This window comes from Protopterus annectens, chromosome 8.part0 (genome assembly GCF_019279795.1).
Source record: "Protopterus annectens isolate FY-2018-M chromosome 8.part0, PAN1.0, whole genome shotgun sequence".
NCBI classification, from domain to species: Eukaryota; Metazoa; Chordata; order Ceratodontiformes; family Protopteridae; genus Protopterus; species Protopterus annectens.
The window spans coordinates 1,251,386,543-1,251,400,841 of NC_056741.1; the positions used below are offsets into that span (position 1 = coordinate 1,251,386,543).

Genomic DNA, 14,299 nt, shown 5'->3' on the forward strand with positions numbered 1-14,299 from the left:
CCGTTATTTTAGGCTTTGTCCAGAATTCACGATCAAAAAAATTAACAGGTATAATCCCAAGTGAACCTACTTAAAAAGTCAGTTCTTCGGCTTTTAACGTCCAGATATTCTAGAATGTAACATCTATAATTTTTCATTGCAAACTAGTATTACACTATAACTTCCGGGGAGAAAATGACGAAATAAAAACATTTCAGCACTACAAGAAGACAAAAGTAACCGACCGTGACGTCATTTTCAATAGCCCCTGAAAGAAGACGGCTACTTGTTGAGGAAGTGACGTCGTCATCTTCTGCCTTTAGAGATCTCTGTTTGTGTAAGTATATTTTACATTTCTTTTTATGTTTATACTTTTGCTGTGGTATACAATTTTTGCATGTTTTTTTGCTTAAGCTTTAAGGATATGTAGATTAACATTAGTAAAAGCATGCAGTGTTAGGAGCAGGAGAGGTATTCTTTTCATAGTGTTGTAGAGTGTTTTATTTTTGAACGTGGATGATGTCGCGCGGCCTTTGCTTCGCATCAGATGAGTCCATTTCCGTTTTGTAGCGCATGTTTGCATTGTGCATTTTCTGTGATTTGGCATTTTATAGTGCTTTAAATATGTATGTAGCAGTTTTAGTAATATCTATATCACAGCTGCCTGAGTACATAGTTTGGGGTATGAACTAGTGAGAAAGAATGTGTTTTTTTACGGGGAGACGTTAACTTTCTCTTTTAATGGTTGCAGCAGGCAGACTTTCTTATGAACGTAATAAGGTCTGCTTTTTTCTTGCACCTTTATTATATCAAAGGTGCTGTTTTGCAATAAGTCTTTGATTAACATTGTTCTTTGAGAACTAAGCTTGGCTCTTTATGTGCCTCTAAAGAAAACGATGTAGTATTGGAAAAACCTTTCTTGCAATCACATAGTGTCCTCAACAGTTAGAGGAGAGTTAGACCGCACGGTATTCGCTCCGAGGATTTTTCCTTAAAAACATTACAATAGTTGTGATTTAATTTGTATTTTACCATAGAATTCATTAAATGATTGGTTGCTTGTCCCATGTTCCAGAAAGAAACTCATTTGGACCGGAGGCTAAGTGGTGGTGGTGGTCTTTTATTTAACACAAAAATACTGAAAGGTAATGGCATCTTTTAGTACACAAGTGGTATCGACCGTGTGTATATGTATGTATATATATATATATATATATATATATATATATATATATATATATATATATATTTTTTTTTTTAATTAAAATTCGAACTTTATTACATTAGTAAAAGTTTCATTAGTGTCAGAATTGTCAGTATCGTATTACATCAAACAGCATAAAAAACTTTGCATAAAAGCTATTCAGTACTGTTTTACATTTTGCATGTCTAATATATTAATCCATCCAGTCTCATGTCCACCTTATTAGTCGTTCTCTTGTGATATATTTGTACTACCTGCAGCAATGGTTACCGTCAGAGTTGACGTTCTGCCTAGTGTAGATGCCAAACATTAGCAGCCTGCAGAACATCTCCGTAGCTACTGTCTGGGCTGCATTAATACTGTATGTGACTGGTAAGACAACTGCGCATGTTAGTGGAATGGTGAAATGGGTATTGAATATTAGGTGATCATAGTGGCAAGGCTCTTTAGATGAGTATACCTTGCTATTTAAATTGTAGCAGCACTTTTGTATGGTAGACCTGCCTCCCTTCTGCTTTCTACTTGTCCTTTGTGACCGTTATCATTACCCTGGATGTTCCCATCCTAGCTTAGGGAGCTAAAATGTAAACTTTGTGCTTGACGCATGGAGTATGCCTTTGTGTTTACTTTTTGAGTTTTCTAGGTTAGGGCTACAGCCTTTTAGTTCTGTTTGTCATGGTTGCACTTGTCTATGCCCTTGATACAGCAGTAGTGTGTAACTTTGGTGTAAATGGGGAGTAATTTTGTTCTGTTTTATTAGGAGGCAGTGTTTGAGTGGGCTTCATATTATTTGTTCATAGTTCGCAGTAGCCTATATATAGATCTATAGATGGATAGATATATATAAAATGAGAGAGGGAGGTTTCCATTGAATAGCAAATATGGGGCATTCTATCCGTCATATGTTCTTGTTGGGAACTCTTCATATGCACAGTAATGGTCAAATGATTTACTTAGTTTGATTTTTCTAGCACCTTGTTTGTTGACCCTGACTGAAAAGTTACCCGGTTACTTGATTTTGATTACCTTTGGACCTCATTACTCAATGTTACTGTTGCTTGTGGCTTAACTCTGTTATTAGTGTCCTTTCAGAAACGTGGTGTCATAAAAAGAAGCAAATCAGACAGTTCTGCTTTTGCAGCTTGTTTTCCAGTCTTCATGACTTGGACCATAGGCTTGTTTTGTAAATGTTATTAACATTTTGTTGTTGGCTCATAATATTTCTACTCGGGTGTATAGTAGTAAACTTAATGCATTTAATGTTTGTTTTAGTATTTTTTCATTCCTCTGCTTAAGGTTTATCTTTCTTGTACTTCAGTAAACTTATTTCTTTGTGACATTTAGGTAATTAAGTCAACTGTTCTAAATTTCATGTTTACCTTTTTATGTTTTTATTTTTTGTTGCAGTTTTGGCTTTTGTTGTCTGTTAGTCTTTTGGATTGACTTAATAAAACATGCACTAGAAATGCAGATGCCATAAAAACAGTACTACAGTAATATATTTACTTTTTGTTGAAAATGAGAACTGCAGCTGCTTCACTGGGTAATTTTAAAAACTCAGTTGATATAAACCTACAGTTTCCTACACTTAAAAGCACGCTGATGGTGCAGCAGTGAAACCTTATACAAAAAAAATAAATTCACATCACTAATTCTGAAAGTTTAATACACTTCATATATTTCTGTCACCAGATGCAAGTGTACTAAATATTAAAAGTAACTCCGGTGGTGGTGCTGCTGTAGCGTTGTCGCCTCATACCAAGATGTTGTCTCGTTCGATTCTCAGTTAGAGCGTCTTCTGTGTGGAGGCATACGTGAGTGGGACGTGCCTTCGTTGAAGGTTGTGCGTCAGGGCTGGTAACCTGGTACGTAAAAATCCACTACCAATCATTAGCGGACCGGAGTTCTGCTGCGGCGACCCCTAACCAGGAAAAGCTGAAAGACACAAATAAACTAAATATTAAGAGGACCTTGCACCAGGAAAAACTTGAAAGGTGAAGTGGGAGGCAGATACCCTACCCTGTGCAAGTTGCTTCACATTCACAGATCTGGATTGCTTTGGTAGTTGTTTACTTGTGTAAGTGAACGTTGTGGAATGCTGTCTCGTATGCAGTCATGGAGGTGACATCCCCATCTTAATCTGTGGGTGTAGGCAGTGACCGAGTCGTTTGTTTGTAGTGCTGAAATTTTTCATTGTTTCTTGCAGCCCCCCCCCCCCCCTTATATCAATAGCCAGGTATATCTGTGAACTTTAGATCTCGTCTGATAAGGAGTCATTTTACTTTTAAAAAGGGGGTAGGATCTTTAAGTAAACAGTCTTTAATTCTGTAAGTTTACATTTCAAGGTTTAGTCTGTCTCTTCTCCTTTCGTTCTGATGCTGTGGTGGTCGTATTATATACATCACATAAGGCTTAGGTAACATCATTATTAAAACTGACATCGGTTCTCCAGAAACATACATGTAGTTTGTGTGTATTTTGATACGAGTAGAATGGACAAATGTCTAAATGGATGAGGTTTGTGAAACGTCTGACAAAGGTTCTCAAATTTCATATTGCTTGGATAAGTCTTTGTTCTCGCCATTAAACTTTCTGCTGCCTCTTGATGTAAAAAAAAAAAAAAAAAATGAGACTCAAGGTTGCTTTTGCTTTACAGATTTTGCAACATGGCTTTGACAATTGTCTTGCCAGTGCCAGGTGGTAAAATAACTGTTGTGTGTTAGTCTTAGCAGTGATTGTTTTTGAGGCCGTTTCATCATCCTTTAACTTTGGGAGGAGTTGGACTTGTTTTAAAAGCAGCCACCTCTGGCTTGGATTCTGAACTCACAGCCCCCTTTCCCCACCACTGTTGCAGAGGTGTTAAAACTGTCATTGCACTGAGAGACCCTTGCAGAATCATTTCCCTTTGGACAACTAAAGAAAACCCTGAACAAAGGCCTGCAATTTAGTTATTTCTGGCTGTCGCTGGATAACTTCTAAGTATAGTGTAAAACAAGGTCTGAGCCAAACATAAATGAGAGTAAGTGGAGACAGAAAAGAAGCAGTTCTTTTACAGAAGGTAAAGCAGATAAGTGACTCTCACAAATCCCATTATGTCAGTGGCATGGGAATTCACACTTGCCTCCTTATATCTGGCATGAGTCTTGCAAAGCATTATTGGAAAGAGTGTTGAGGGAGAACAGGATCATGTTGATGCATCAAGCCCCATTGGTAGCTATGTTGTGCAGAACAGGTTAAAGTTGTAAATAAAGCACTTGGAGTGATTGTTGGGGTGTTTAAATTGGGTCTGGAAACAGTGAAATATTTTTTGTGTGTGTGTATATATATATATATATATATATATATATATATATATATATATATATATATATAATATGTGTATCTGTGTGTGTGTATGTATATGTGTATATATATATGTATGTGTGTATATAGATATAGATAGATATATATATATATATATATATATATATATATATATATATATATATATATATATATATATATATATAGTGTCTACAGTTATATTTGGATGTAGGTTAGGTAGGTACTAGACTGTCTGCCCGAAGGCATTTATAAGCCTAGCCGGAATGTGCTGGCTTTCGCTGCCCCCTTAGATTAGTTCCTTGTGCCACTGTCCACTAGAGTCATTGAAGTGATCCCCGGGGTAAACTTTGTTTCCCATCCAGTCATCAAGGTTTCTCTTGAGTGTTAGCAAGGCGCTCTGCCTAATGTAGATTGGAATCTTGCTCCAGAGCATGGGAAGTCTCTGGGACAGACAGGAATCTATCCCTCCAGCATGTCCTATTTATTGTTGTGAGGTTTAGATCCCTAGAGTGTGTGGCTCGAGGGGATATGGTTTTCTTTAGGTGGAGCTTGTCCATCAATTCTGGGTTAGACATGGCCTTGTATGTCAGGCATAGATCAGTTGTGAGTAGACGTTATGCAACAGAGTAGAGCTTCTTCAGTCGAGCTGCATAGGGCATCTGTTTGAGGCTAGTGAGCCTCTTGGTGAGGTACTTCTGTGGTCTTTCCAGCTGTTGCAGGTGTCTTGTACATCCCAAATGAGGCGTACTCTGTGATGGGTCTGAGTGATACGTAGAGGGGAACAATGACTTCTTTTGATCTGGATGCAAACCCTTTTGTGATTAGGTGGGCCACATGGAAGGATTTTCTAACCATCAAAGGAGAGATTGCTATCTACCTGGGTCCCCAGATCCCTTATTACGTCTTCCGTATTTAGGGGGCTACCACCTATGTGGTAGTTCGTGGGTACTTTGTTTTTTCCAAAGCTTGAGGCCATGGTTTTGACACCAGGTATCTGTCTCAGTGAAACCCTTTTGGAGGATGTCTGTAAGCCGGAGAGTCAGTTACAGCCCCTAGTTTGCAGTAGTCTGTGAACTTGGTCAGCCATAGACCTCCTGTGCTTGCCTGTACCTTTGAGAAGTATATGCCGAACAGGAGGGGTCCTAGGACTGAGCCCTGGAGAATGCCACTTCTAACCAGTTTAGAGTCGGACCTAGCTCCCACAACTCTTACCATGTGGGTTCTGTCAGTGAGCCAGTTGGCAGCCCATCTCATGACGTAGGGGTTTATGTTCAGGCTGGTGAGCTTGTCTATAATACCTGAGTGGAGAATGGTGTTTAAGGCCTTTGCAAGGTCTAGGTAGGCTGTGTGTCCCACCTTTCCCTTGTCTATAGCCTTGGTAACTGTCTCGAAGTCCACCAGGTTTATGAGGCATGATCTGCCCTTAACAAAGCTGAACTGGGTAGGGTCCAGTATTTGGAGGTTCCCTATGTCTCTGTTAATGAGATCCATGATGATGGGCTCCATAGCTTTGCAGACCAAGCTAGTCATGCTTATAGGGCGATGGCTCCCGAGGTCTGTTGTGGCTCCACCTTCGTGGAGCGGAATAACTGTTGCTGTGCGCCACTCCATGGGCATGTAGCCTGTGGTGAAGCTGAGTTTGAATAGTGTGTTTAGGTGAGGGGTTAGCTCATGTTTGAACTCTTGTAGGACGCAGCCTGGGACATTGTCAGGTCCCGTTGGTGCTGTGTTTTTGGCTTTGGAGAATGCTGTTTTAACCTGAGTGTCTGTGATTTCAGGGGCACTAAATTCTTCTGGTATGGTTATGGACCTTTTTGGGGGTGAGAGGGGGGTGAAGTTTGCACTGAATCTGTCTGCCAGGATGTTGGCGATATCTGTTGGTTCACTGTATTTTGTAATTCTGCCCTAACTCTGAGCATATCTGAACATTTTCACTTAGATTCTTGATATAGCTAAAAATGCCTTGTTTATCCTTGGAGTTCTTGGCAATTTTTCTTTCGAAGCTAGCCTTGGATGATTTTATGAGGAATCGTAGTTTCTTGCTGATACTGATCAGGGATGTCTTCCCTATTTAGGATTTTACTCTCTCTCTTTCTGTACTAGTTTCCTCCTCCTGTTGTATAGCTTGTTTATGGCAGGGGTCCACCAGACTGGTTTCCTTTTCTTGGAGGAGTGAGTCTTGGTTTTGCTTGGGATAGCACGATCCATGTATTCTTTTAGGTGCCCGGAGATTGCATTAGTAAAAGATTTTGCAGCTTGGGCAGCGTTATCCTTTAGCATAGGGGCTTTGAAATTTTCCACATCAGTCTTGAGTAACGTGAAGTTTGCTTTTGAAAAGCTTTTCACTGTCGTTTCTTTGACCGGGGAGTGGATGTAATGTGGATATCCAGAGTGATTAGTTTTATGGTCAGATCTAACCAGCGAGAGGTTGACCTCCGGTGTGGAACACCAGTCACCCGTGTTGGTGATGACCAGATCCAATATGTTACCTCTGGTGGAGGTGTTGGCCAGTTCATCCAGGGCGTTCGAGTTTATAAATTCTAGGAAATGTTGGGCAAGGGAGTTAGTACTTGAGTATTTCTCCCAGTTAATGTTTGGGTAATGGAAATCACCCAATATCAGGGTGTTTGGTAGGACCTTTCTTTCCCAGTGTTTCCAGAAATGTGGAATGGGGGTCCTGGGACATGGTGGGTGATCTGTAGCAAGCCACAATTTGAATAGCAGTTCTGCCTGTTGTCAGTTGCACGTGGATTATCTCTGAAGCATTGTGCTGTGCCGCTAACCTGGAGGTGTGGGCATCCTTTGAATATGGATACGCCCCCGTCTTTTGTATTTCAGTCTGGGTTTTGTGGCTGAAATGTATGGTATTGATTTGTAACCTGGTAGTGCTGGGGTCCTCTCTCTGGAGCCTTAAACCAGGTTTCTGTTACTGCACATATATTGATTTTTCTCAATATTGAGGAGTGCCTCGAGTGCATGCATTTTGAGGCTTAGACTTATGGCATTGAGTAGCATTACCCTCAGTTTTTTGTTACTTGTGCTATATATGGCAGTGGGTTTGTCTCATGAGCCTTTCCTAAAAAAGGCACTATGGGAGTGGCAAGAGCCTTGGCCAGTATTAGAAAGCCTAAGGGTGACAGGTGCAAGCTGTCTCTAGTGAAGCAGCGTGGCTTGTCGAGCATGTCATTACAGGCTGACGGACACTGGATCCCCTTTGACATCCGAAGCTTCGCCAGTTAAGATAATTTTTTTCTTTATACTGTGGTATCATTCTTGGTGATGGCAGGATGCTACTCAAGGTCAGGGTCAAACTGGCTTGGGCTACATGATCAGAGAGCTATTCCATGTCTCTCCATGTAGTGCAGAGAGGTATGGATCAGGTCATTCACCCCAACATGGACAATGACAGTCATATTTGTACTTGTTCTGGAGTGACCTGAGTGCCTGTGTTATGTGGCAGATCCTGGCACCCGACAGGCAGGTAACAGTAACCTTCTTGTTCAGCCTGGTAAGTGGGGACGTCAGTGTGTCTGACAATAGCGTTGCCTATTAGTGTGTTGGGTACGTTATTTTGCCTTGAGGGCAGTGATTGCGTGGCACACTGGTATTGTGAAGCCTGTTTTTCATGGTGTGTGTTGGAGGGATGGAAGTTGCTTGGGTGCTTCCTTTGGAGGTCTTTGTTGCTTTTGCAGATTTTTATTTAGAGGTTCCGAGTATGTCTTCATGTATTTGTGTGTTTTTTGCCGGTGCTGGTTTCATAGGTCTATTTGAGACTGGTGGTGTGATGCAAGTAATTCCCTTCTCCTCTTGACTGTCTGGTCCAGTCTTAGGTTGAGAGAGCTTAGCCTCCAGTTAGGCTGTATAATTGCATCTCTCGCATGTGTTAGTGTTTGGTGGTAGGAGGAGAGGGTTGTCTGTGTACATGAGGTGGTTGTAACATTACCTCAAAATGCCCATATTCACCAGTGTGACGGAAAAGTACACCTGAAACTGCCCTTTGGACATGCCTGGATAGGTACAGTGAATTGTTTACTGATTGCCTTGTAAAGTCGAATAGAGAGCCTTGTCCCTCTCTACGTTATAGGAGGGCCTAGGGCTAAGGTTTATTAGTGCTTGCTATGAGTTTTGAGCAAGTGCCGGGCTGAAAAGTGAATGGTTTGAGTGCTTAAGTTGAAAATTAGATTAGTTCCTAGGGAAATTTGAAGAGTAGACATTGTGGAGCCAGGAATAGTTATACCCTAGCTAACTGGTGCTGCCTGGTGCGCAAAACTGCACAAATGTGGGTTTTATAGCAGGGAAATGAAAGGGGTGGAAATTAGTCCAAAATGGCCAATAAACTACTAATTTCTGGGCTGAAACCACTCCTCCAGGGACCGATAGGCTGCTCAAAGCTCCCCTCTCTCAAAGGTGAACAGAGAAACTTCCTTCTGTCCAAGTAAGGTATGGGCAAACACAGAAACTTGTAACACAGCCCTGAATTCAGCACTAACCTGAAAACTAGACTACATCAGCTTAGAATGGCGTTACCAGTACATTTAACTCAGTACAAAGTGCAGTATGAGTTATTACTGGGCACATTGCAGGTGCTGCAAAGATCACTTTTGGCTGACAGAGTGAAGCAATACTAATTTTGTAAACTTTAATCTTACTTTGACTTTGGAATGGGGTCCATTCCCATCATAGTATTAGAACCCAAAAGATTTGAAGAAATTAAAAAAAAAAAAGAAGAATGTGGTTAGTCATTTTTGCTATTGTGTTTGGGCATGACTTAATTGTGTACATGCCCTATATACATGTATAAGATGATATCTGCAGCAAACATAATTGTAGCGGCATTACTTAAATGTATGCATTAAGTTTGTGAGCAATCGTGACGGCTGAGGATGCCTTAAGTGTTTGTCACATTCAGGACTAGAGTAGGTTGATGGAAGTTGGATGTGGTGGAGATGATCTCCATTAAAATGTTCTCCACCAAATTATCATCATTCCAGTTGGTGTGTTAGGTCTAGGAATTGGAGTTCTTCTAACTGAGACAGCAGCATTTCCTCCTTTATATTTTCCATGTGTGTGTAGTGTTGTGTAGACTTGCTGCTCTTTATTTTCATGTTGGCTTACAAAGAAAAAGATCACTAATTAATTATTTTTTGGTAAGAGCTGTGGCATTTGATTGCTGGTGAATACATTTTGGTGGGTTGCTTTAAACCATACTAAGTTCATACTAGAACAAATGAATTTAGGTTTGAAACTGGCAGTTAGACTGATTGCCAGAAGGAGGTGGGTGTCAACCGAAGAAATTGGGACCAGAAGTGGAATATGTTTGTCCGTAATTCGTGTGTGTATGTGAAGTAGTTTATTCAAGGCAGTTTTTAATTGCAAATAGGAAAGCAGCAGACTTGAATGATCATCTTACAATTGTAGTGAGGCTTGTGATGAGAGACAAATGGTGTTTTACAAGTAAAGTAGTAAAGTAAGGAACTATATTTTATACTTTTCACAGAGCCATTTCAAAATGTTTTGTTTTGCCCCTAATTCTGGAGGTAGAAGATTGACCGCCTTGATTTGCTGACCTCATTAGTGTGTACTTTGCCTCCTCCTGCAGTCTCATTCATTGTTAATAAGTTTCTCCCTTTTATCAGGAACAAGGTGGAACTTTCCTTGCTGCTTTTTAATCACACATCCAGTTTTAGGGATGTGAGAATATTGCAACTAGCAGTGGGATTGTATTCTTATTTAGACATAAGCATTTAAACATTCCGTCTCCTAGTGTGACTTGATTGCTTGGTGACTTTTTTTTTTTTTTGTCGGACTTTTGGATCACCTGGTGAGTGAGGGCTGGGCCTTTTTTGTTTTCGTAAGTGTGAGGGGGTATGGCATATTCCATTCCGAAGTTAGGTACTCCATTCATGCAACAGCCGACGGGTCTGTGATTGCCTCCAAATGTGAGTTAAGCATGGGTGCTACTACTTTTCCATTTGGAGTAAGCGGGGCTACTGCTGATGCAGGCATGGGCATCCAGCCCCACAAAAGAACTGGATGATCCTTTTTTGAGGCTAGGCGTTCCCATGCTCCCAGTGTCTGTCCCAATGATGTCATATGGGTCACTGTTTCTTCTCTGTACCTCAGTGGAGTTGTCTAAGGATTTTCATGTACTGAAATGTTTCTGCTAATTGTGTAATTGCCATTTGGATTGTGTTTGAACTTTTTTTTTTTTTCAGTGACTGATTTGAACATCACTATTCAAGCACGGAAGTCATTTTCTTTATTTTGTCTGAATTTTGAAGCAATTTCAAGATGGAGGATAATGAGGCAATTGGCAGTCCTATAGATCATGCTGCAGAAGAGTCTACAGAGGAGTCTATGGAGCAGCCTTCTGATGATCAAGCTAAAGGAAAGCGGGGCAGAAACAATTTGCGATTCTGGTGTGATGTAAGTATGCAGTCTCTCTTGCTTTCAGGAGTTAAAGGTGTTTGTATACGTTCTAGCGATCTTTTGTAGTGCTTCCATTATAGGTTTATAGGTTCATACTAGGCTCTCTGCCCTAGGGCATTTGTAAGCCTAGCCCAGAGTTTTGTGGCTTTCGCCACCCCTTTAGTTTGAAGGATACTATGCCCATTATTTTGCTGTGCCTCTGTCAAGCAGTGACACCGAGGTTATCCCTGGGGTATACCTGCGATCTCCCATCCATTGGTCAAGATTTCTCTTGAACAGGGCCAGCGAGGTGCTCTGCCTCACATGTACCGGGATTTTGTTCCACAGCATAGACAGTCTCTGGGTGATGAATCTGTCCCTCCAGCACGTCCTATTAATAGTTGTGTTGAGGTTCAAGTCTCTTGCCCTTGTAGTTCTGGTGGATTTAGATTTTTTGAGGTGAAGCATGTTCATTAATTCCGGGTTGGACATGGCCTTGTATGTCAAGCACAGGTCACCTCTGAGCAGACGTTAAGCGACTGAATAGAGCTGGAGTTCCTTCAGTCGGGCAGCATAAGACATATTTTTGAGACCCTTTATCCTTTTGGTGAGGAACTTTTGGGACCTTTCCAATTGCTGCAGGTAAATGTGGTGTTGGTTCAGTATTCGGCTCTGTGCATTATAAGTGAGGGGTTTAGTTGTGAATTCTGGTTTCTGTCTGCATGGAATTACACCTACAACTTGTATGGGTTTTTCTTCTGCTATTCTGATTTTCTGACAAACGCAGTAAATTCTCCATAAGACAAAAATGCAATTAATTTCTCTTTAATTGCACACCGTACCCTTTCCTTAAATTCCTCCCTTAAGCACAAGTAGGATGGCTGCATTGTTCCATTTTTTACCCTGTGTCTGTTTGCATAAAATTATTGATTGGATATAATTATTGTATGAGACCTAAATGCTTCTGTGAAATAACTTCTGTACAGTTGAACCCCTTTTTGTATCTTGTGAGATTATGTGCAGTTTGTGGTGGAGCTACTTGTAATAAATTCACATTTTCTATACTAAATGTTCTTGAATATTTGTTCAGAAATATGCTGTCTTGTTCTTCTATGTCCCCTGTTACATTGTTACTATGACAAATCAAGTTCCTTTCCCCATTTGTAAATAAAACTTCCCTTTTAAAACAATGTGTTCTCCACAAATGCTCCTAAGCTATGTAAGATTTTTATGTAAAATATAAATAACTGCCAGAGTAATCATTTTTCCCTTGCCAGTAATTCCTTGCTACCTCAAGTCTAGCATTATTGTTCTGTTCCCCTCCATCTCTTATGTCTGCTGGGGTCTCTCACAGTCCAATATTTGCTGGTTCCTGTTTTCCTTTGTCCCTGATATTTGGCTTAAAGTCCCCCTTGAAAACCCCTCTTTGTCAGATTAACATGCTCATTTCTATGTTGCTGTTATGTGTACCTGTAAGGTAATTTGCTTTCCATATTAATATTTGCAAAGCAGGCATTCTGATATTCGTTATTCCCACTTCATCTTGCAGCTTACATTAAGGCTTTAATACTTGACATGCTGATATTTTATTTAGTTTCTGCTTCTCATCTCTGCTTGAGCGCACAAACAAAAAAACTGATGTTTTTAAAATCTTGCCATCCCCTTTTAATTTTGCAGCAAACACTCGTGTCTGTGTGTGTCTGTCTCACTGGGAGAACCTGCAAGACAGGGTGCTGTCTTCAGCACAGAAAGGTCAACTACTTTGCAAATGGGAAAAGACTACCATTTTTCATCATTTGCTTATTTTTGTCATCTTAAAGTAAGACAGAGGGTTGAATTAAGAACATCAGTGTAGACTTCCACCCCTATAAAAAAAGGTGGAGTTTCTTTTAATTTTCTATTATAGTAGGATTGTCCCCACACCAGCAAAGAATCGCATTAACTTTAACTTGCTTATTTTTAGTCGTTCACATCTTTTGACAGTATAAACCTTAGATCTGTTGCATCTAAGTGGGAGTACTTTCTTTGACGTTTAGTATTTTCAGCAGTCCCTAATAAAATTCCTCCATCTCATTTAATAATGGATCCAATACTGTGCTATAGATCACTACTTTACTTTAAACTTGGAGCAAAATATGTAATTTTGCATCAAGAAACCCTTTTACAGCTGAACATTTCTAGCTTTGCTTTTTCAGTTCATTCGATGTCCTTCCAAACATTAGTAACGTAAAGGTGGGTTTAAGCTTTGCAGTTCTCCCACTGGTACAGCAGATTTCCGGTCTTTCCATCAACCTCTTTTTTTTGTAGCCATAGCTCACCTACCTTAACTACGTGTACTGGGAGTGATGCTTCCCAAGTCTTGTTCACGAAGATCACTTTGTTGCTGGTCCTTCCTGATCACTACAATTTACTAACTTCTGTTTCTGGTTGAAGTCCAGACTAGTTCTAATTCTTTTTGTCATCTCAAGGCAAACAGAACACGGCTCTGGATAAAGTGCCCCTGATGAGCAAAAGAGCAAATCCAATGAAAAAAAACTCCAGAGGCACACCATGATAAATGGAGCCCACCTGATGAAAACCTGTTTATTCACACACAGTACAGAACAATAGCCAATAAGCACTTTCACGTTTCTCTGAACGCTTCTTCAGACTTAAAAGTACTCCTGTTGTACAGCAATGTAAAGGCAGGTTTAACCAGCTTGCACCAATCAAAATCATCCAATTACATCGTTAATTAATGCAGTAATCAAAAATCAATTAATTCATCTCTGCCTAGTAATGCTTTCAATACTGAAGAATGTAGTGTCATCACATAATGCATATATAAAGCATATGGAAATGTGTGCATGCAATAAAAAAAATATATATATATATATGCACACTAATAAAATGTGCATAGAAAATATAACTATACCATTAACATATAAAGTATGGGCAGAATATTTTGTTAAATATGTTTTCTATGCACATTTTATTAGTGTGTGTATATTTGTTTTATTGCATGCACACTTGCATATGCTTTCTATATGCATTATGTGATGAGACACTACATTCTTCAGTATTGTAAGCATTACTAGGCAGAGATTTAATTGTTTTTTTGATTACTGCATTAATTAACGATTTAATGGTATAATTTTGATTGGTGCAAGCTGGCTAAACCTGCCTTTATATTGATGTACTATAGAAGGGAGTACTTTTCAAGTCTGAAGAAGCGTTCAGAGAAACGTGAAAGCGCTTATTGGCCATTGTTCTGTGCTCTGTGTGAATAAACAGGTTTTCATGAGGTCGGCTCAGTTTGTCGTGGTGTGCCTCTGGAGTTCTTTCTGTCATCTCTTGCCTTTCCTGTCACAAACATTTTCCTTTGGAGCAATGGAAAGGATTTTG

The 14,299-nt window shown here is 40.0% G+C and overlaps 1 protein-coding gene across 1 annotated transcript in view; it reads left to right on the forward strand.

The window, feature by feature from the left end:
* Positions 1-231: 231 nt before the first annotated feature.
* The window catches only part of LOC122808456, a 447,437-nt gene continuing 433,369 nt past the window's right edge, over positions 232-14,299 (forward strand). The window contains exons 1-2 of the mRNA XM_044079416.1: positions 232-316; positions 10,723-10,933. Coding sequence (XP_043935351.1) covers positions 10,799-10,933 — 135 coding nt within the window. The 5' untranslated portion in view covers positions 232-316; positions 10,723-10,798. The remainder of the gene's footprint in view (positions 317-10,722; positions 10,934-14,299) is intronic.